Raw genomic sequence first — 24,295 nt, 5'->3', positions numbered from 1 at the left:
TCTAGCAAGTCACCTTGTTTTAATGGAATGTTTCTTTATGCCTAGACTAGAAAATCCGTTAACTTAAATATTAGAAAGTCATATACATAATTTTCCACTGTTTTTAATACCGTTGATGCAAGATGTTCCAGATATATATTAAGGCAATAAATTAACAGTGGAAAATAATACAGACTAGAAAATACATTCACAAGAGGGCTAAGTCAGGGGGTTGCTATGGGCTATCTAACTTTGAATTCCTTGACTTGTTTTGGGTATTAAAATTGCACGTACACTAGGGCAAGTAATACAGATGGGATGGAGAGTACAAGGAATCTATCTCCCATCTCAACCTTGCACACGTCACTCGAGGATGCAGGATGATCACAGACACAATGATTAGACGTACACGAAAACGGAACACGTCTGGAGATGAAAATTTGGCACAAGGCTGGAGTGATGCAGATCACTCCACATTTGACTTGAACAAAAGGTAGAAAAGGCAGCAGGCTGCACTATCCATTTCCCACTGCAGAAAGCAGGAGAGAGGACACAAAGACTGAAGGGGATGATCCTGCCTGTGTAAGACCCTGTTCGCTTTCTCCTTCCTCTGAGTGGCAGACCAAAAGAATGCCCATTGGGAAGTGCTGAGGAAGCCTTGCAGAGGGCAGCAGCATGGAGGACAGTAGACAGATGTCAGCAACATACATAGTGAGCTCCCTTGCCCCCTGCCATCCCCATCATTTTCTTTGAAAGTAAAGGTAACTCTTCTACCCAGAGTTCCTGTTTCAGGGATGTCAGAAGTACTCTTCCCATTCCTTCCCCAGCTATGTATTCCTTACCTGGGAGAAAATGTTTTTCTGCCTGCCTTCTCTGAAACTGCTCCTTGTCTCTTGGATCAAGAGTCACTTACAGGTCTGCTCCCTTCCTCAGTACCAGTGTTTCCTATAATCTGTGTACTCGGTTTCGGTAACCGGGTTTGGTTCTTTAAAGGATTTGAAACCGCAGACAGAGGAATACTTCTTTTTAGGGTCAAACAAAGATTATTTATTTTTTTTATTTACTTTATAATTAATTTTCCATTTAAATCAATTCACTATTTTTGATTCTTTTAAGACAATATAATATACAAAGAAAAAGTAGAAAAACAGTACAGTAAAAAAAAAAAAACAAGAAATAATAACTTCTTCTACAGATATAGCCTCCTGATTTACCTTTAAACAATTTATGGAGTTAACAATTATATAATACTCACGTTAAGAAAGATAGAAGCATTGCTTAGATTCAGGAGATATTCTTTTCTTTGTTTTTTCTTTCTTTGGATTTTTCGTTACAACTTACGACCGGTATTCGTTCCCCTTTCGGAGCTTATTTGTTCCCCTTTTGGAACTTATGTGCAGCAGCGAGATTCAGCGCCGGGGAGGAAGCCCTGGTTGATCAGACCTGGCTTTTTGGATTCGCAACCCGTCCGCTCGTGGTCTGTTTCAGCCAATCTTATATAACCTTTTTCGGTATTTTGGTACTCCTCCACTCGCCTGACAATTGCTGACATTAGATTTTTGTTGTCTCATTCTGCCCTTACAAAAACTTTCGTCTGCTCCATTTGGGGTAATCAGCACTTTGTTGCATACTGCTGTCTGAGTTAGTTACTTCCCTAAAAGCAGGGTTATTGTTGGTCAACCAATCAAATTTTGTTTTTATTTGTTTCTCCTGTATCTGACAATGCTGCCTTTCCTTTCCACTTACAATTAAACTGGTGCTCATTTGACATATTCTGGGTAGGCCTCAACACATCCCTTTCACACTCAGGAGAGATTCACATGCCATCCAGCTGATTATATAACACTGTTCATATAAAAAATTATTCCACATATGGATGAGAAGAATCTGCACAAGGATGGAAAAGATTAGAGGGAACCTCGCCTAGTATTACTGCAAATTTTTCTGAGAAGGTGCCAGGACACAGGTGTTCCTTTATCTTTTTCCCTCTTCAGATTAGGGATGTTGAAGCCTCTTCAGAGAAATCTTTTAAACTGGAAACAAATGAAAAGGTACCATTGATAATGTATCTGTAGAGCAGTAGGAATTTGGGGGGAAGAGGGAAGCGTTGATGTGTTGGTAAGTGAAACAAGTGTTGATGGTACTCTGCTTATCGACTTAAATCCAGAGTGAAATATTGTCTCTCTGGCAGATACACTAGAGAGGCTGGAGTCCGCTCTTTGGATCGGAAATTTGGCGCCATTTGCAGAGCAGTGGCTGTGAAAGTGGCAGAAGGACAGCACAAGGAGACAAAGCCAGATCGCTCTGAAGTGACTGAAGAAGGTTTGTGTTTGTTTTCTGTACTTTAACATAAAATAGATTTGCACAGGTGTCTTCATTTGAGAAGTCTCTCCAGTTCTAGAGGCATGATTCACTACTCCAGAGGTAAATAACCATGAAAATTGTTAACTGGTTACATGATTATATTATTACTGTTTAATTGGTTAACAGTTGGCAGCCAGCAGCCAGGGCTGTGCTCCTGTCTGGCCACTCCAGGGCAGCTGAGGTGGGATCCTGCCGGCCCACCCAGGCCATTCAGAGCAGCCGAGGCTCCAGGCTGGAGTCCCATCCAGGCAGCTCCAATGCAGCTGGGGCTGGAGTTTACTGTTCCAGCCGGGGTTTGGACCAGGGTTCTGCTGGCCCACCCAGGCCACTCTGGTCACAGCCCAACCTGCCCACCCAGCCCAGCTACGGCCAGGGTCCACATATCTGGTGAACTTGCTATCCCTGCGCTGAGGCTGCTGCCTCTGACATAGAAGCAGCAGTGTGGGGAGGGGCAGCTGCTCCATGAAGCCCTCGCTCCTGCCTTCCCCCCTTCTTCTGTGGGAGGCAGTAAGGAGGATCAGGCGCTCATGGGAAGTTAAATTAAAAGCTGGCTCATGGGATCTGGTGCTCATGGGAAGTTAAATTAAACGCTGGCTCTCCACGGGCACCAGCTGAATGGATCTGCCTTAAGCCCCACACAGCTACCTCTGTCAGAGGCTGCAGCATGAGGGGGGAGGTGCAATGTCCCCACGGACACCAGCTCCTGCCTACCCCACCTTGCTGCCTCTGATACAGAGACAGCAAGATGGGGGGGAGTACATGTAGTCGTTACAATTAAACAAACTAAGGCTTCTTGGTTAATCATTTACATAACTATACACTAACATCTCTATTCCAGATGTGGTATAATAGGGGTTTTGCATCTTAAGAATAATGTGCATTTTATAAATAATGGAAAAATAACTTTCTTGTAAACTTCCTCATTATTCGTGCCTTGTAAAATCCCTTTTTTATTTAAAGAAATGTGTAAATTGGTCTGTCATGGAAAATGGGCATGAAGAATATGAGAATAAATCAGATTTGAGTTATTTAATTTGGCATTTGAAATTATCTATACCAGTGTTTCTTAAACTTTTTAATACCGAGGAATACCAAACAATAATTTTTTTTGATGGGGAACACCAAGGATTTGTTTGTTGAGGGGGAGGGAGGGGAAAGGAGGCTTGCCCCTTTAATGGCGGCTATTCCCAAGGGAAAAGTTGTTGACACCCCCCCCCCCCCCCAAAAAAAGCCCCCAGGGAAAGTTGTTGAGAAAAACAAACAAAAAAGGAGGCGGGGGGGGGAGAAGTTAAGCAAAAATATCCAAACCGTTTGCCTTTTTATCAGGAGAGCAGGCATTGCTCTTTTAAGGGCAGCTATTTTGACTTCTTTTCTCCGCGGCTCACCTCCAACTGCCTCATGGCACACAACACACTTTAAGAAATGCTGATCTATATAGTCATTGTTTCTGTGGTGAACCTGATAATTTTAGAGATGACTATACAAATACTCAATAGAAGAATTGTTGAGAGCTTGGAAACCACTTGTGCATAAATTAGCTCCCAGTACACTTTTATGCTAGCACTTTTCTCGGGCTTTGGAAATGAACATTAGCTTGCTGCCAGTCCTGTGCGCATCCACTACCTGACATCTTGCTGCACAGTCCGCTTTTCTCCAAACAACTTTCTTAGCCAATTTTTGTTTTGTCAATTATGATAGCAGACAGACTAATTAGGACCAAAAGCAATAACCACAGATGGAAGTTTGATACTAGATACAAGTTGTAGCTGTGGAATAGCTGGGAACCTAAAACAGTCTGTGATTATCATATCTTTTTCGAGAGAGAAAAACAAATCAGTTTTTATAGCATTTCAACATTCATATTAACAGTACTATCAATATTTTTTCATTATTTTAAAAAATCCTCAATGCCTGCCCATCTACTTTGACACTAAAAAGAGATTATATCTAGATAAATTGAGGCTGAGTAATGGAAAAGATATGTGAGGAATGTGGGAGTGAGAGTTGAGGGGTGAGGAATGGCTCAGGGCAGGAGGTGAGGGGGCAGGAATCAGGGAAGGACATTGGGAGGAGTGGGAGTTCAGGGGAGAGATTGAGGGGCTCAAGGCAAGAGTTGGAGGTATCTACTGACTTCTCCCTGGGAGTCAGGCTAAGGCGAGGAGACATGGGCTCAGGGGTGGGACAGACAACTAAACACCGACCTTGCTGTAAATTAAGTTAATTGGAAGCTGCAGACCAAATTTGATTACCCTAGCTCTTACCGTTTAGGAGGAGTTCTTGAACAAACAGACTTGCAGACAGACGGCTTGCAGACAGACATAGGCACATTACAAGCCTGTAGAGTATTATCTGCAGAGTATTGTGTGTTAATTTCGTTTGGTTCATAGAACTTCTTTGCTTCTTGGATTCCAGCCCTAAGCTTTTAGGCAAATCAACATGATGGAAATTGTCAGAGCAGATTGCACAGAAAAAAGCATTCTGTAAGTGAATGCAGGCTCTGGAGAGGCTGGGAGAGAATACTGCTCTTACAGTAGTTGAAACGTATGATTAACTCAAACTGCTTGAAACTTTTACCTCATTTTGAGGCTTATTTGCTATTTAGTTTTCCATTGACACTGGTGGTGTTGATGCAGCTATTTGCTAGCCATAGGCATTATGGCTATTTTTCCTCTCCAACTGGACTAGAGGGTGTAAAGACTTTAATATTTTGTTCTGACTGGATCCTCTCTTTATATTTAAAACTGTTTTCTATTTTTTACTTTGTGAGAGGAGGCATACATGCTGTTCGCTTGTGACTGTGCCGTAGGACAGGATGATAAAACTTTGAGAGCAGGTGTTTTGTCTCTGTGTTGAATGCCATCTTTCCAATTGGGATTTCGTAGAAAAACACACAAAAGTAGACCTTCAGTGGGTGCCTTGTGGCTTTCTCTCTTTGCCACTTTTCTTTTCTCTGAAGGAAGAATTTCTACTTTCTTCCTAGATTGCTAAGTAGCATCATAACTTATATCACACATAATAATACTGTGCTCTTGTATAACAAGTTTCATATGTCAACCTCAAAGTTATATACAATGGAGGTAAGTACAATTATCCTCATTTTACAAATGGAAAACTGAGGCATAGATAAGTGAAAGGACTTGTCCAAGGTGAGCTGGAAATAGAACTTGGTTATCTGGAATCCTAGCCAACTGCTTTATTCATGAAACCACAGGGCCTCTCTATTAAAAATGCATCTTTCTTAAAATATCTCTAATATTTACAGTAGTAAATATTAAAATCAGGTGCTTATTCATAGGCTTGTAAGAGTTTTCATGTCTTCTCACCATTTATTTTTGGTTCAGAATTACTATCCCGTGGGTAAGAAGTACCAATAATAACCACACAAATATTTTTTATTCGGTACTGAGGCAAAAGCATGTTATGTCCTCAGAATGTTTTAAATGTGAATTACAAAATGTATTCTGGCTTGTGCTGTCAAGATGTAGAATATAGTTGAGAGATTGTTTTTCTGTTTGACTGTGGGAGTATTGGTAACATATTGGTTATATATATAAATAAACACTAAAAGGACACTTAAAATAGACAAATAGTGGGGGAGGGGGGGAGGAGAGAGAGAGGGAGAAACGGTCTAGATAGTGCTGGGTAACTTTCAAAGTTCCTAGCAAGCCTGAACGTTTTTCCACAATACAGTAACCTTTATGCTAATCACCAAAAGCCATAGAGAATGTTGGACATTATGCATAACGGAGAACATAAGAGGGTAGGAGAAAATACATATAGATACTATATGCCAAGGGTTTTTTCATGCAATATAAATTTTCAGGTGGCCATTCCATATTGAAAGTGGAGACTTTTCTGAGACCAGGAAAAAATCAGGTTAGTAATATGCGGTTCAGTAAGCTCTTAAGACTTTTTCTTGTAGAAATATCCTACTAACTAGCATATAAAGACTAGTAAAGAAAGAAGCATATAAAGGGATTTGACTAATTGAAAAAGTCTGTTACATGCTATTTCTGTGTAAATCCATTTAAATCTGTTTTTCAGAATTTTCCTTGCTATTTTTTTCTTATCCAATACTTGTGCTTATCCAGTCTTCTCTTTTAACTTGCCATTTCCTGTGCTCCCATGAGATCATAAAAATTTCCACAGAAATAATATGTAATGTCAGAAAATTGATTATAAGCCAAATTCAGTGCTGGCTGACACTCAAGACTTTACCCCCATAACTACATAGTTTGCCATCTGCTTCATCCTACACTGAAAGAACACTTTTATGTACACTTCTATCTACACTAACAAAAAGAGAGCTACAGGTAATCAGAAGCAAAATATTTTGTGTCTCTTAACTTTGTTCCAGTTTGAAAACTTTTTTCAAATAGAATAGTTCTGTGTATATACATGGCATGTCTTTAAAATTTTTCATTAAATTGAAAGTTATCATACATTTTAGAAGGACTCACGTAAATGGTGGATAAATGAAAAAATGTTTCATTATTTTTCAAGGCTTCTCTGATGTTTTGGGCTTCACCCAGACCAATGACGAATTCTGTCAGTAGTTGCTCTGTAATGTTGGGGGCCTTTGTGGTTCAGTTCCCTGACACCAAAAGCCTTCTCATAGGCAAAAGGTTTAACCTTGGTTCTCACTAGCCTACTTATTCTTTGCAGGATGACACCGACATCTCTGTCAGTCCCACATCTCACCAAATATGTCCTCCCTGAGTTCTTAACTACCAGATACTCAGACCATTCCCCTCTGGTTCATCACTCTGGAGGGTATGGAGCCAGCCACCCAGTTATCAGCTCACTTTGGCATTGACACGCCACCTGCTTCAGATACAAATAAACAAAAAGTTTAATAGAAAAACCACAGATTCAACGATGAAATAGTAAGGGAACAGCAAAACTATGCAAGTTACATAGAAAATAAACGTAAGCTCAGGCTTTACAGGTTACAGCCATGTTAGTCTGTTTCAGCAAAACCAGCATGGAGTCCAGTGGCACCTTAAATACTAACAATTTTGTTATGGCATAAGCTTTGCTGAGTTGCAACTCACTTCATCAGATGCATGAAGTGGGGGAGGAAAAGTAACAGATAGTAAGGATACAGAGATCGAAGTGTTACATCAGAGTTGATTCAGTCAGGGTGGATGTGGATAAGAGCACAAAGTATGAAGAAACGGATTGACAAAGCCAGGAGGGTACCCAGAAGTCACCTACTATATGACATACCCAATACAGAAAGCAACAGAATGCCACTGGCCATTTTCTACAGCCCCCAGCTAAAACCTCTTGTACATATCATCAGAGATCTACAGCCTATCCAAGATGACGATTCCTTGATCTCACAGACCTTGAGAAGCAGGCTAGTTCTCACCTATAGACAGCCCCCCAACCTGAAACACATATTCACCCCCAACCATACACCTCACAACAGAAACACTAACCCAGGAACCAGTCTCTGCCACAAATCCTATTGCCAACTCTATCCATACATCTCCCCTAGTGACATCATGATAGGACCTAACCACATCAGCCATACTATCAAAGTCTGGTTCACCTGCACATCTTCTAATTTAATATAGGCCATCATGTGCCAGCAATGCCTCTCTACCATGTATGTTGGACAAACCAGACTGTCTCTATGCAACAGAATAAATGGACATGAATCAGACTTCAATAATGGTAGCATACAAAAACCAGTGGGATAACATCTTAACCTCCTTAGACATGCAGTTGCGGACTTGAAAGTTGCCATCCTCAAGCAAAAAAACTTCAGAACAGGCTACAGTCTGAAGCTTCTGAGCTGGAATTCATATGCAAATTTGACACCATCAGAATAGGTCTGAATAGAGACTATAATGAGCTAGACATTCCCAATAAGTCATTTTCCACTTTGGGTATGCTCTTCTTTTTATCAACATCCACCCTAAATTGATTTGACCCATAACCTTTTGAGAAATACCTACGGCCTGATCCTGCAAAAGTTGAACATGTGTTTGCAAGATGGAGTAGTAATTGTGTGAGTTTCAGGATTAGGCCCTTGAAAGAAAAAAACCCTTACATTTATGGAATGACAGCTGAATATGTAGTTAAGCTTTACAGTAAAATGCTGGAGAAAAGAAAATTATGCATTAGATAACTTAGGCTGACTGTTGGGTCCAGATTAGGGATGTTAAATATTGGTTAATTGAATAGTTGATTAACCTCATGAATTCTTATCAGTTAGTTGACTATTCTGTAGCCCCCAGGCAGCCTCTGTTTGAGGGGGAGGGGTCCATGCTCCTAGACCCAGCACAAGCTGGAACTGGGTCGGGCTGCCTGCCCTCCTGGCTCCGAATACTCTTTAAATGCAGTGCCACAGCAGGGGTAGGTTCTGAACCCAGTGCAAGCCGGGACTGAGCCAGGCTGCTGGCCAGCTTGCTAAAAATTTTACTGGCAAGGGATTGGGGGAGGGGGAAATGCATGTAGTCTATAGCAGCGTTTCCCAAAGTGTGGTCCATGGCCCGGTAGCATTCCCTATAAAATAAATAAATACCAGTCCTCAGAGAAATTCTTGGCAAAGAGCCCATGGCAGCAGCATCTCTGCCGAGCATGCACCTGGGCGGCAGGGCTAGATCTGGCAGGCACTAAGATCCAGGGAGAAGGCTGGGCGCTGTGCGCACCGATGCAGAATTCCCAGCCCTAGCCAATAAAGCAGCCGGGATTGGACCCAAGAGGAGGGGGCGGAACAACCTGCTGGACAGGGAGGGCCAGCGCGGGCTTCCTGTGGAGTCGGGGGCAGTTCTGCAGCTGTGCGCCAGGTCCCAGAGGTGTGCAGGCTGCTCTCCTCCCGCCCCAACGGCTGGCACGCTACCTAAAATGCGGGTCCATCGCGCGCTGGGGACTTTGTTCCCCTGCTGCTTTCCTGTACGTGGGGGAGGGGCTGGGAGTCTGGGACTGCACAGGCTCCGGCTGCTCGGTCGGCACACGCTGCTGTGGAGAGCGGAGGGGCAAAGCGCGTTCTGCCCAAGTATTTGTTGCTGTCGCGGTGCGTGTCAAAAGCTTTGCTAAAGTTGGCACTGGGGTCTTTGGGAGGACCAGAAACAACTTATTTGTGTATTCATCATTTGCTTAATGAACATGCAAATAAATGTTACCGGTCCTCCAAAAGCTCATGAATAGATTTACTGGTCCCCAGTATCAAAAAGATTGGGAACCGCTGGTCTATAACATTAACCTATAAGCTTTTGCTTATCGGTTAATCGACTATACTATTACATCCCTATTCCAGATGTCACTCACTGGATGAAGATTGCTTTAGAAGAAATAGATTATGATCCACATTCTGCTCTTACTCCAGAGGAAGTCTGAAGTTGTAACACCACTCATATCACAGGAATTGCTAGGTCTTTATTGTATTGGTGTAATAGAGAGAAAAATTTTAGCCCTTCGTCCTTGAAATAGGTACGCTTAAGAAAAGTTACTTCTCTGTAGTATTCCTTTCACTTAAACAGATCAGTGATGGGCAACCAATAGTAGTGAGTGGGCCGCATGAGTGGCCTTTCTGCATCTCAGTTGGCCACACAGCCCTAAGGGGTTCTACCTGCAGCCCAAGAACCCCCTGTCTGGTCTTCTGCCCCATGTACCCGTTGTGCACTGGGGCCTCACGCTTCCTCTTCCTTCCCCTCCCTCCCAGCACTTTGTAAGCACTACAAATTGCCTGATTCACACTCCGTCCCTTCCCTCCGAGCGCTTGAACAGCCGCGAATCAGCAGATTCATGCTCCCAAAGTGCTGGGAGGGGGAGAAATAGGAAGTGTGGGGCTCTTGTGCCCCAGTGCAAGAGGAGCATGTTTTGGGGATGGAGGAACAGGGACATACAGAGGTTCCATGGGTTGCAGGTGGAGCCCCAGTGGGCCACAGATTGCCTACCACTGGATTAGATTCTATCCCTCCATCTCCTTTTTTCCCTCCCATAATTCCACATGCACACTTTATTCTTTTGAAAATTGGAGTTAATATTTCTCATTGAATCTAATAATGTTAAATAGTTCCTAAATAATTGTTTCTATACAGTTTTGGTAGATCAGTGAGATAAGACTAACTACCCAGAAATGAAGAAGATCTCTGTGGAGCTTGAAAGCTCATTTTTTTTCCTAATAAAACATACTCCCTCCTGCACTTTCTCTCTTTCATATCCTAGGACCAACATGTCCACAAAACACAGCAAACAGTAGCGAGGTAGCGTGTCATGTAACCTGCATTATGATTTATGGTGGTAGCTTTGTTGTGCATGTGCATGTGCATGTGCATGTGCATATGCTTATAATTAATGCAAATTTGATTATTTGGTATTTTGTGGATTTCTCATGTTCAGTACACTTGTTTGTTTCGACATTGCAAGAGAAAGTATGATCTTTGGAGTAAAAAAAAATTAGAGTTGGTTATAATTAGGCTTTGGCACATTTAGCATACATTTAATATTACATAAGAAAGGGTCAAGGTTGAAGTTAATTGTGTAGAAGATGGGGAAATGTTGAGTGCCTTATGTTACAGAATATAGAACAGGGCTTACTCAATTAGGTTATTAAAGTACGAAGAAAACAGAAGCTTATTTTTTAATAAGGCAGATGGCCTCAGCAATTAACTACCAATTCGTTTACAAGAAGCTTCTGTGTATGCCTCAGCTGCATACAGAGAACTAGATACTGTAAAAAGCAGGCAGAAATACTCATATAGAAACCGTGTCTTTCCTTGAGGGTGGGGGGGGGAGAATCTAACTTAAAATATCTTGACTTATGACAAAACCAGGCTGTGCTTATGCTTCCTGAATATTTAGTCTCATTTAAAAAAGTCTAACATTATGCATCTGCTAAAAAAAATAATTAACAGCTTGTTCATGTCTTGAAGGCACAGAGTTAATTAAAGTTGATAGCACTAATCTTCCACTGTCATTTCCAGCCAAGTTGCTAGAGAAGCATACAGGAGCTGCTTCTTTGGGCATGTCTACACTATGAGCTATGACTATGACTCCTAGGTTGTGTACACAACCTCACAATCTGTGATTGAGCTAGCATAAGTATAAATAGTAGCATGGGTGTGATAGCAGTGAAGTACTTACCCACCCGTTGCAGGCAACTTTTAAACTCAGCATAGTTAAGATGTTCCCTTCCTACCTATGCTACCATAGTACACTACTGTTCATAGAAGATGAAAGCTAGTATGAGTTTGTGAATGTGAGCCAGGAATTCCACCCCTACCTCGTAGAGCAGATACAGCCTTAGTCCTCCCATGACCAAATTGATAGATGCAAACATATGTTGGTTGTTTAGAGGCTTTGGGTCAGAAAAAGTATCATTTGGGCCCTGCTTCTCCTGTTATCACTTCTATTCTTTTCATAGCTATTTTATCCCATTGTGCTTTCATTTGTATACTGCTTCAGCAGAAATCCCAGTCCAACATATGATATAAAGCATTGAAGGGTCCTCAGAGTGAGGAGGAGTTTCAAAGGAACTGATGGTTGTATGTTGAAAATGAAAAAGTTCATTGTGGAATTTAAGTTTCTTTAGTGTCAATAAGTGAAGTGAGGTTAATGAGGATGTTACTAGTGATTTAACAAGAGACTTCCTTGATTGTTAGTGTTTGCATTGTTTTTTGTAAGGGCATGCCTGAGAGTTAAAAAGGCAGTTTGTTATTAATCTGCCCTATGAAATGCAGACAGAGGCTAGATCTACATTAGATCTGCAGGGTCAGCTTAAGGTGCATAACTCCAGCTACATAGAATACATAGCTGGAATCACCTTACCTTAAGCCAAGCTTGGTGGCATCGCCACAGTGGGAGGCTGACTAGAGCAAAGGCTTCCGTTGGCTTCTCTTACTCTTCGCGTCTGAGAGGAGTAGAGGAACTGGCTAGACCGGCAATCAGCATTTGATTTATGGGTCTTATCTAGACCCACTAAATCGAATGCCAGAAGGTCAACCTCTGGCGCGGCGAGTGAAGACGTACCCTTAGTGTCTCATACTATTCCTCATGGATACCTTATGAAAGAGGACAGCTCTCAGTATTTAATTAAATGGATGAATTCATATATTTGAAAGTGTTGGTCTGGAAAGGACTATTCCTGTATATCTTTGATTAACATTCATAGAAATTATGTAGCTCCACTGGATTGGGAGAGAAGTAAATCTCTCTCTGAAATTAAGAACAGTCCACTTGAATTGGGGGGCGAAGCTTCAAAGAAAAGAAAGCTGTGTGACGTAGTGTTCTCTTAAAGCAGCAGAAGTTGATTCCCTAAAGTAGTATAGCGGGGAGAGGGAAGGCTTGGAATCAGTACATCATGCCATAATAAAGCATTCCTTCTGTAAGTAAATTTTTAGATTTTATTAGCTTGTTCCTAGATTATTTATTTTTAGTTCTTTGGGTAGCACCATCACCATTATGCATCTGTGTACAAACAGTGCCTACTACATTAGAGGGCGCAGGGCACCTAGGCGCTCCTCCAAAACCCAAATAATAATGTTCGACACGACTGCCATGGAAATATCTGTATATTTCCAGCATGTTGCATCATGCTCTAAAGGGAATGGTAATCACTCGTCTGCATCTGGATCAGATGCCGCAGGCAAGTGAGTCCTTATTTGCATTCTCTTCTTCAGTACCCTATCACTTGTATGCCAGCATACATGGAGGCTGAGTGCAAATAAAATACTTGCTCTGTTTACATTATTTGGCATATTCAGGCTGGCAGCAGCATGCAGAATGTTATATGTGCAGAACTAGTCTTAAGAGAGAGTTGGAGCTATCTGTCAAAGGTATTGGGTACCCAGACTGAGAGTCACTGTGTAACCCTCTTGCCTTCAGTAGAGGAAGACTTGTTTATGCCTCCTGTCTGTTAGCACTCTCCTCTGGGCAGTGCTAGCCCTGATGTTACCTGGCAAGTTGGGAATAAGTGTACCTGTCAGCCGACGGTCAGGGCGCTGTGTGTGTGTGTGTGTGTGTGTGTGTGTGTGTGTGTGTGTGTGTGTGTGTGTGTGCGCGCGCACGCTGAGAAGAGGTTTAACGTCCGTGACTTTACTGCTAGGACCGGGGTCCCGTCGCAGAAGGCAGCCAACAGGCTGACAGACGCCCTTGGCCTATAGGTAGAGCCTATTACATCTCAGATTTTAGCTGATAGAATACAGGATCCCTTCGCAGCGGGCAGTCTAGGAAAGACTGAGAGATGCCCCAACGGATCTGTCACCCGGGAGTGACACAATCCAAACGCCCAACTCTTCCTATACCTGTCCCTTATGACTGGCTGAAGTTCTTTTAAATTGTGCTTGGTTCTGTTACAACAACTGAAGGAGTCAGGTTACAGCTTAAACAGTTACAGGTTTATTAAGGAAGCTTATAAATCATATGGTTACAATGGCTATTGCTCTATTTCTTAACTGCTAGCAAATATAGATCTTAAAAATGGTTACAAAGAAGATAAAGATAGAAGAATAGAAATAATGGTACCAAGTGACAGCTTAATCTTTAAAGAGCTCTAAGTCTATGTGTACACTTAAGACACAGAACCACATCCAGGTACAATTTTTACCCCTTTCTGTGCCTCTCGACTCCAGCGTATCAGGCCAGGGCTGGTCCCTCAATTCCTAGGAAAGACGAAAATATGAGGTGGGCGTCCCCATGAAACCTCGGGAGGTCAAAACACCTAACCTGACCAGCAGGTAGAGGGGTAGATTGACACTCAAAGTGAGTGTGCTGCTGGACCCATCTTTATACCCATGGGGTAACGTATTTCTCTTTCTTATCTGTGATGCCAAATGGTGCTGGTCTGTCTTTTGTGAGACCAGTTCTTACAAGGGAGTTGTGAACTTAATTTACATTTGTAAGAGAGAACTAAATTGGAAGTACTGGAGATTCTTTTCTCAGTAGGAGATTCCTCTCCCAGGGGACTACGTGATCATATCAACATGGGTGCCAGCCGGGGCAGTTCTCGCAGCCTCGAGGTCAGCTTATTGCCTTAATTGCTCTCTCCTCATATTTATGTTTTCAGCTTCTCAGGATCAGATGAGCCAGCATAGACTATGCTGATTGTATTGCTCCTTCTCTGCCCTGTATGCTTCAGGAACCTCAGAGAGGCAAATAAGATGGATGAGATGGGGGGTGTCTGTCTGGCTACAGTACCTCAGTGACTGACCCTTTTGAAGCATTGCTTTGTGCCATCCAACTACTTAGTCACAGAATAACCAGGTCTGCTGTGTCACCATTGTACACACAAGCTTGTAAGATTCAGCTCAGGATCAGCAACTTGTTATCATGGCGCTGAGATGTGGTTACATTGAAAACAGCAATTCATTTATTCTCCAAGATTCTAGTGCTAATGAGTAAGGATAATGGAAACAAAAGGGCTACCTATGAACAAAATCATAACACCTTCTAGAGCCTAAACAAGCTAAACCTGTTCAAAGAAGCTTCTCTGACCCTAAATATCTTATGCAGTGCTTGTAGCCAAGGCTGATTGAGATCTTACTTTCATTAATGTCAACAGGCTGCCTGTTTGTTTCATAAATGCAGGATAAGGGTGTGTCTTCCTTGCCACCTTATACTTAGTAAAGATACAGGTGAATACATACCCCATTTGACAGGAAATCTGTTTTTCCATGCTGCTGTAATACAGGAACTAAGAACATATTTTCAGTATCCAGACATTACTTCTTACGTAGTATCCATCTGTACATTTCAGAACAATGACAATGGCCAATCACTCTGATTTTCATCACATTCTTCGGTGAAACAGAATGTGCATACTACAGCCAGGATATCCTAGTAGCACTCTTGCCAGTTGTCACTGATAGCTTTTTCAGGTCACAAGTGTGCGAATAATTATACATTCACAGATAGTCTGGGTTAAGAAAGCTTTGATGCTTATCTGTTAAAGGTATTTTATAAAGCCCCCATTACTGAGCAGTTCTTTGTCTTCACCCATGTCAGAAAGGGAAAAGTGCTCTTATCCCTGTTTTACGTATGTGGAACTAAGGCAGAGAGGGACAGAGTGACTTGCCTAAAATCACACAGGAAGCCTATGGATAGAGCAGGACATTGAAGCCAGGTTGCCTGAATCTCAAGCTAGTACCCAAACTATTGGATCATCTTCTTTTGTGGCCCTCAAGTATTTTGTTTAAAACGGAACCTCTACACAAGTGCAACAGTGATATTGTTGCAGCGTATAGTCACAGAAGGGACTTTTCTGTTGGTGTAATAGATCTGCCCCTTTGAGAAATGATATCTAGGGAAATAGAACAATTCTTTTGATCTAGCTGCATCTACAGTGAGGGTTAGCTCAGCCAAAATATGCTGCCCGAGTCTGGAAATCTTGCACAGCCTTGAGCAATGTAATGTGACTAGGTTGACCTAAGTTTTAGATGTAGAAAAGGCTTAAGGGTCAGGCTAGTTGGATTGCATACCCCTGTAAGATATATAAACAACACATAAATCACGGCCAGATAGGCTCTTTATAGAAATATTTATCTTTGCGTAGGAGTTTCCTTATGGTATTGGTAGTTTTGGGGACACCTTGGAGAGAGGCAACACATCCGACAAAGAGGTAGAGACACTCATTTTAGTAGTACAGTACTCCATTGCAAAGATAACGATGCAAGACAAAGCAGCTGCACTAAATCATGGTCTTATTGAAATCATTTGGAGTTTTTCCTATTGACTTTAGTTTTGCTCAGTGTGGGCCCAGCTAGCCACCATGTAAACTAGGGAAGTCAGTTGTGTGTGTAGAGTTCTAAGAAGCCAAAAGCAGCTATCTAAGATCATCTGAAGAAATGGGAGCACTGTTTGAGAGCTCATGCATTGCTGAACTGGGTTGGTATATTGCTCTGAGCGCCTATAATGTGAAATCCAGCATGTCAGGATCTGATGAGCCACCATGACACCCATCTGCATTTGGCACAGGCCTCTTTCTTCTTTATACATACTGAAAACAGCAGACTTCTCATTCTCTGCCACCTCAACTGGCAGCTATCAGTGATTGATGGGACACACGGCTTGAGGATAGGAATGAAATCTGTGGATTGAGGTGGATGGGAAGAGGGAAGTGGAGCTAGCAAACTTCAGTCCTTGTTTGACGGTAAGGATATCAATAACTTTCTTTGGGCAGAGGATGTGCTAGGGTTTAAACAAAGTGTTTGAATATCATTTTAATGAGTTGTTTTGTACCATAACTATGGAAGTGGTTACATTTAAAATGAGATGAGTTTCTGTTCTATGCTTAGTGTTTGTGTATTGTTAATGGAATCCCCAAGTCGTCTACACCCATGTATTACTGTATTGCTTAAACCAGATTGAACACCAAAGGAAGGTAATAGTAGCTAATTGCAGGCATATAGCAAAACAATATCTGGTTCAGGCCTAGTCCAGGTGTACTGTTGCTTCATTTTATGTAGAACTTGTTGTGAGTGTTGCCAATTAAATATTCAGTTCATTTGCCGCATTTAAAAAAAAAGAGCAGGACTATGCTATGTTGATAATATTTACAAAATACTAGCAAAAACCAGAACAATACATATGTTGTTTCCACATGCAGCACAACTGTTTCTGTATAATGGTACATTAACTGTGCTCATACCGTACAAATACTGTGCATAGAGCTGAGGGAAAATATAAACCCCAAAGCAAACTTTGTGCATTTTGTTCTGTGGATGCATTACTTGAATGTCTTACTATTTTAAACAACCTAGTCTTAAGAAATCATTTGTAGATCAACACTCCTTTTCTCCCATCATCATCTCTGAGTTAACTGTTATCCCTTCTGAGCCACTAAAATAACTCCGATGTTTAAGTCTGATAGTAAAATTGGAGAACACATAATCTTGTCTTGGATATTTTCTTATCTGATAAGTGGATATTTTTGAAAGACTTAAATGTTTTAGGCTTGTTTATAAGCTACTTTAAATTATCTTGATCTGCTGAGTGTTTGTTTTCCTCTGTGGTAATACAGAATGTTATCAGCTAAGAAATACTATTGAAAACCCTAAGTGAGATTTTCTTTCCTTAGACTGTAGAGAGCATGTTGCAGAAGATGCAAAAACGGAATCCATCAGTGACACACCTGACCTGGCTCTGCCACCTGAAATGCCTATATTAATTGATTTTCATGCCTTAAAAGATATCCTCGGGCCACCTATGTATGAAATGGAGGTAACCATTTTTCATTTTACTTTCGTTGACTCTCACTTTTCACTTAAAGTATTTTTGTCCATTGTGATTAATTCCATGGCTGGTGACTGATCTTGTGTAGGATATGGTGGTTTTTTAAATGTATTTTTGATAGAATGTGTTTGTTCCTTATGCCTAAGAACTTTTTCGGTTGGACTGCAAGCAACAAGATTTAATTTATTTAGGTGAAAAAATAAACACCTGTTTGGTATAGTCCTGTGATGTAACTACATGTTAGCTAAGATCCCTGCAGTTAATAATGTATTGTCTTTTTGAGAGCTTATAAATTTATTTATATTGGGTAAAAAGCAGCAGCCTGTCTCCTCAACAGAGGCTCGGCAGCTAAATCCAAATCCTAATTAAAATCAAAGAGAATTTTTAGGTATAAAACCAGACACTTTACATTATACCACTTGCTACCAAAATTTTGTTTGTGACTGTATGGTCCCATCCCAATCTTAGTCACCCCTGCCCTGTCACTCTAAGGGCATGCCTCCAGTGTTCCTCATACTTACTTCCCACATATGGTACTTTGCTCTGTTATACTATCCAAATATCATCCCTGAATGTAAGCTTCCTATCTTGAGTTTCTCCTTTGGTTACTTGCACTTCAGTTATTCTCTGCATCATCATGGATCCAGGTGAACTTACTGAACAGCAAATGGTGGCTGTTGTACTGCGTAAGTCAGCATGTAGTACCAGAAGAGAGAAAAACAATTGATGCAGAGAGCCATGTTTGTTTCCTTAATTCTGGAGAAGGACACAATGAACCAGTAAGGAATAAAAGTGAACAGGATATTAATGGGATACAAAATGCTTGCTTCTAGTAGCTTGTCCCTCAAGTTCCCTCTCACTGGAAAGGGAGAGACAGTGTGTGAAGGGATTTGGAGGAGGTGGCGGCAGCTGGGAATGCATGGACTGAGAAGGAAAATCAGTTAATTGTTTGGGATCCAGCTGAGGGGGTGCAGAGCATAAACCTGTCAGGGATGAAGAGATTGGTGGTAATGCAGAGAAAGGGAAATGAGGAGATTGGTAAAGAGGAGGGAACAATGGAATTGATGTGTCAAAAGATTATGAAAAAGTGATTGATTGGTAGCAGCAGATGCTGTGGGAATTTGGGCTGGGGGAGAAGAAAGCAAAGTGAAGCGCTGAGTAATAATGTAAATTTATATCTGTCTTTGGTAGGATAAGCTCACTTAAGCAATTTTGGCCTCTGCACTTGCACATTGGGAGGTAGGAGAAGGGGAACTTGCTTTTTAGTCAAGTGATTTTCATTTTCCAGAAGTCTCCATAGTCTCATTTCAGTCCCACAGAAATCTCCATGCCACCTCCCAAAACAGAATTTGGGCAGATTACAGTATATGAGAGTTTGATTTTAGATGATGCCTTTTAAATCTCTCATCTAGTGTTGATATGACTGTGTTTAGTTGCAAGTGGCCAACAAATTATTTGTAATGCTGTCTATACTTTTACAGAAATTACTTATGCTGCCTTTCCTTGGAGCTTGTTGCTGAAGTTAGTAAAATACAGGAAGGGCCTTTTAAATAAAGAAGTATATCATCTTCTCAATTATACAAATTTACTTTGACCACTAAAAATGTGGTGTTAAGGGTAAACTTTGAAGGGATCATCTGAGTATTATTTGAATTTTTCATGTTTTAAGTGAAGATTTTTTGAAAGCTTTTACAGAAATCCATGGATTTAAATATTCAAGGGATTCACAGCCAAGGCAATGCACTGATCTTTACAGATGCTGATCACTGATTGGATAAGATTACTCTATTGCTAGGGGAGATTTCATAGCCAGAAAATTGTGGGATAAAATGAAATGGTGGCTTTATATACTGCAGTGTCAACAAGAACTTTGTTTCTCTCAACAAAAGTTCATTTGCTTTCACAGCAGTTTCCCATCAAGAAGAGGAGTGGTTCTTGAATCCTTTCCAAACTGCCTCATTTCTTTGTATTGTTTTATCAGGTTACAGAAAAAAGAAAAAAAATCTCAGCATTTTGACTTGTGACTTTCATCAGTTATCTCAGTTATCTCAATTTGGAAATAATTCTAGAAGAGATAGTTCACCTGAGAACAGGAGTTCACCTGTTTGTGTACAGTTGCTAATTTGTCAAATTTTCCCAAATATTTTAATTGTTCTGATGTTCTTCAGGGATAAACATTGTGTCATATTTTTAAACCTCATTCCTACACTTCTGAATGTACTAATGCAAGTGGCACTATTTGCATGTAAACATTTCTGACATACTTGGAAGTCAGGAATCCAGTCCAAATGGCAGATGTAAGAATACAGATGAAATCAGGCAAACCCTTACACCTTTAAGCTCCTAGACATTTTTCATATCTATTACTTGAACTGTGTATTAGTAGTGAATTTATCCCAGATCAGTATGTCTATTACTGTTCCCATAACTAGCTGTTGGCAGGCATAACCTAAGGGCGATCAGTTTCCAGGATAACAAATTGTATTGGCTGGTAATTGTGTAACTATACTGTGGTACATAAATATTACATGGGTTCCAGAATATTTCAAAGCACTCGTGAATTTTTTGTGTGTTTAAGTCCTAAAATGATCCTGTGACTGTCTTCTAATGAATCTCCTCAATTCAGTTCTTTCTAGTGAACTTTGTCGAATGGCCATTTGATTCTTTTTCTAATGGAAAGCATAGCCCTCATCCAAAATAAGGCTTAAGTTCCATGTGTGTGGGGTTTTTTGTTTGTTTGTTTGTTTTTGGGTGTGTGTGTATGTGGCTTTTTTTGTTTGTTTGTTTGTTTGTTTTGCAGCCTTCAAAGTCTCATTTTTCTGTGTATCAAGCTTTTGTGAGCTTTACCTTCGACCTACATTCTGTCATGTATAATTAGCCGAAATCAAGACACAGTGAAGGTGATTGTCATGTACTTAGTTACAGTGGATCAAGCAAGGAGGAATTGAACACTTAAAGTGATTGGACTTATCTGCTCTCCCTAAGGAGCAATACCTTGAAATGAGAGCTTTTTAATAAATTAACCCTATAATTTTGTGCTGAGCTTTCTCAATAGAAAGCGACTGAAGGCTAAATCCTCAAAAAGACTTAGTGTTGGACATAGTGTCCAAGGTCCCACTGAGATCCTCAAAACCCTTGCTCAGTTTCTGCTTACCTCTATAGGCACGCAAAGTTCTTAGGCACCTGATTTCTGTCAGTAAGTCCTTTAGGTTATGCTGCTTCTGTCTAGGCACCCAAGCACTTATATCACTTCTAAGCCCTGGTAGGATACTTCGACAGCATTGCCCCATATTCTCACCTCTGGGACTTATTTTGGTAGGCATGTTCAGAGGCTGCCTACATTCCCACAGAACACTTTAGGGCATGGTTGGGGTTGAGTGGAAAGTAGGAAGGAAGTCTCCCTTATAATCTTGAGATATGTGAAATCTGGGTTCAGTTCCCTCTGTTATAGAGAAGGCATTTGAACTTGGGTTTCCCACCTCTCAGATGATTGCTCTGCCCACTGAACTATTTGTTCTGTCTATCACTCTATGGCTATTTAATTAATTCTACACAATGGAACAGCTTCAACAGACTGAGGCTGTTTACACACTTGGTTGACACAACCTCTGTCATTCATGGGTGCTTAACCCAGCCCCCCGTAATTGACAAATTTTGCCACGGCAAGTGCACATCTGAACACTGCTTTGTTGGCAGGAGTAACAACATAGCCTACTTGCTAAAAGTTGTCGTGTAAACATACCCTGAGAGAAACCCACACCAGAATATCCCTTATCCCAGTGGGTAGGTCACTCACCTAACTGGTCTCCCATATCACTGATGAATTCTTTAAGGATTGGGCTGAAAATTATAATGGAGCTGCTGCCATTTCTCCCTACCCATTTGTGTTTCTTGGAGAGAGGGGCAGTGGGAGACGGACTGGATGCACATCTGATAATCCCATGGAGCAATAGGCCTGTATATTGGAGGAGAGCTTTCTCAGAGGTCAGGGTGTAGGGTTCAATATTGGCTAGTGTAGCCAGCTGTCTGCTCAGCTGGCTGACTTTTGAGGAGCTCATTCTTGGGCATCGGATTCCCCTGCACCCCAGATGTGTTGCATGGGAGTCAAGGTGCCATAACTTTGAATTGTGGATTCCACTGGGTGGTTAGGCAAGTAAGAGTTAGATCTGCAGTGTCTAAGGCTTGGTCTACACTACAGGGCTAAGTTGACCAAAGTTATGCAACTCTAGCTACGTTAGTCACATAGCTAGAGTCAATGTAGCTTAGATTAATTTACTGTCACGTCTTCGTTGTGCTGGGTGTCTACACCTTACACTTCTTGTTCTGGTGGAGTATCAGAGTAAACAGAAGAGTGATCTGTGATTGATTTAATGTTTCTTCACTAGTAGAATTTATATAATATTTACAAACCACAAGATATTTACCCAATTACCCGCTAAATCGACACCTGATGGGTCGATTGCTGCAGCACTGAACCCCAGTATGTGTAAATATACCCAAGTTCTTTGGGAATCTAGCTATCTCTTAATTATCATAACATTAATTAACAACACACAATAATCTTTGCTGGTTATCTTACTGAACAAAACTTACATTTCCTAGGGTGTCAATAAAGACTAATTACAGATTTGAAATAAATGGTATAATGAATGTTTGGGAGAATTTAAATTGTGGCAGATGCTTCCTAGTACATCATAATCCCATCTCTTTGTTTTAATCTGACATAAAAATTTCTAGTATCATCTGGATTTTAGACCCAAGCTCAGATGGATTCATTTCCTTTGCTAGCTCTTGATTCCAGATAGCAAGTGAAACATTCTCAATACCTAAAAACCACCAGATTCTTTTCTGTGAACATAACATGAATGAGGAGAGAGTGGTAGGTTGGTCTTGAGCCCTAAAGCAAGTAGATCCATTGTGCTTAGAAGTGGAAAGTGTTGGTGGTATCAAAGTATAGATTGCCACCTCATTAGTGATGCATAAATCTCAATATTAATAAATGTTAGGTAGATAAAAATAAATGATGCTCTTTGCCCATATCTGGGCACTTTTAAAGGAGATATTATGTAACAAATATATCATGTAACAAATGCATCATAGACTCATAGGGTGTGTCTAGACTACAGGGTTTTGTCGACAAAACTATACCAGCGTCTACACTACCACTGAGTTCTGTCGACATAACGTCGACAGAGCTCAGCAGTTTTGTCGACGCTGGTAAACCTCATTTTACGAGGCATAACGTCTTTGTCGACAGAGTTCTGTCGACAAAAAGGGCAGTCTGGACGCGGGGGTTTCTTTTGTCGACAGAAAAAGTCCTCCAAGCAAGCCCCCTGCTGGACAGTCCTTCAGGAAAAACCTCTTCTTGGTCCTGTCTGTAGCCATGTTTTAAAGGCACAGACATCCCTGGCAGGCATTGTGACAGGAAGCTGGCCACTGTGAGAGCCTGTCAGCCCAGAGCTCTCCCAGCGTCACCTGCATGTGGCCATGTGTGCAGCTCCAGTGCCACGAGGCCCCCAAGAACCTTTGAGGGCGCCAGCCCTGGTGCCCACAGGCGACAAAAAGGGACAGAGGTCCTGACCCTGCTTGAACTGTGGGGGGAGGAGGAAGCAGTCCAGGCCCTGCACACTCGGCGCAGGAATGCCAGCATCTATGGCCGCATGGCCCAGGGGCTGGCCGATAAAGGGCACCACCCAAGGACACTCCAACAGGTCCGGGCCAAAGTGAAGGAACTTCGCCAGGGATACATGAAGGCCCGAGAGCAGAGCTCGGCTTCAGATACAGCCCCAGTGCACTGCACCTACTATCAAGAACTGGACCGCATCCTGGGAGGCCAGGAACCTATGTCTGCACCAGTGCTCGTGCAGACAGGGTTGCACACACCAGTGCAGCAGAGCAGGCAGGAGGTCCCCAGGGAAGATGTGGAGGAGGAGGAGCAGATGGAGGACACCCTGACCCTGACTCTGCAGCCTGTCCCAGAGACGCAGGCACCCTCCGACGCTGGAGAAGGAACTTCAGGTGAGTGCAGGCAGGGCCACAGACACAGCACAGGGGAGGTGGGAGCAGAGAGAATGCAGAGCAGTGTTCACATTTTGGTCCTCCCTCCTGGACAGCTTGCATCTTTCTGTGTATGTACAAGCAGGCGGGCAGATGGTGGGTATGTGGGTGGGGGGCATGAGAGACCCAAGGTGCAGCAGGCCCCTGTCCTACTGTGGCTGCACACTGATCTGGCCTGGATGGCCACAGTGGAGGGCAGGAGGATCTAGGGGGTGGAGGTGGATATTGGCCTAGCCACAACGGGTCCCCTGTGCAGCCGAGGCGGCTGGCAAGGCCAGACGTGGCCTACCAGTAACAACATTCCCATCCCTTGTTGTATGGACTTGTGTGTGAATTGCTAACACTGATCAGTTCTCCCTCTTCTTCTCCACAGCTGGACCTGCTGCTGCTATCCGCCGAGCAACTCCTGTGCCACCACCCACCCGGTCCCACAGCACCCGCAGGCATTGGAGGACCTACAATGACCTCCTGAGGAGGCATGTGGAGGCCATGGAGAAAATTGAAGGGACCATGGCCAAAATGCAAGAGACCATGGCTGAAAGAGCGAGGGAGGAGGTTCGGTGGCATACTCGCCTGCTGCAGGACTTTCTCCCAGAGTGGAGCACAATGTGTGCCACTGTCCAGGAGTCCCTGGCTGTGCCAGGTCCTCTCCCCCTGGGGACTCCTCCTGCCCATCCATCTCCAGCCCCCTCTGACCACCCGTCTTCCCCCT

At 42.2% G+C, this 24,295-nt stretch overlaps 1 protein-coding gene across 2 annotated transcripts in view; it reads left to right on the top strand.

Moving 5' to 3' along the window:
• LONP2 (lon peptidase 2, peroxisomal) overlaps positions 1–24,295 on the top strand; it is a 94,835-nt gene that overhangs the window by 50,628 nt on the left and 19,912 nt on the right. For both annotated transcript variants that reach the window (XM_075940219.2, XM_006121177.5), the window contains exons 11-12: positions 2,171–2,301; positions 17,372–17,514. In XM_075940219.2, coding sequence (XP_075796334.1) covers positions 2,171–2,301; positions 17,372–17,514 — 274 coding nt within the window. The remainder of the gene's footprint in view (positions 1–2,170; positions 2,302–17,371; positions 17,515–24,295) is intronic.

This window comes from Pelodiscus sinensis, chromosome 12 (assembly GCF_052426305.1).
Source record: "Pelodiscus sinensis isolate ZL-2025 chromosome 12, ASM5242630v1, whole genome shotgun sequence".
In the NCBI taxonomy this organism is placed as follows: Eukaryota; Metazoa; Chordata; order Testudines; family Trionychidae; genus Pelodiscus; species Pelodiscus sinensis.
The sequence above is the reverse complement of the archived record's forward strand: the minus strand, read 5'-3'. Positions and strand labels throughout refer to the sequence as shown.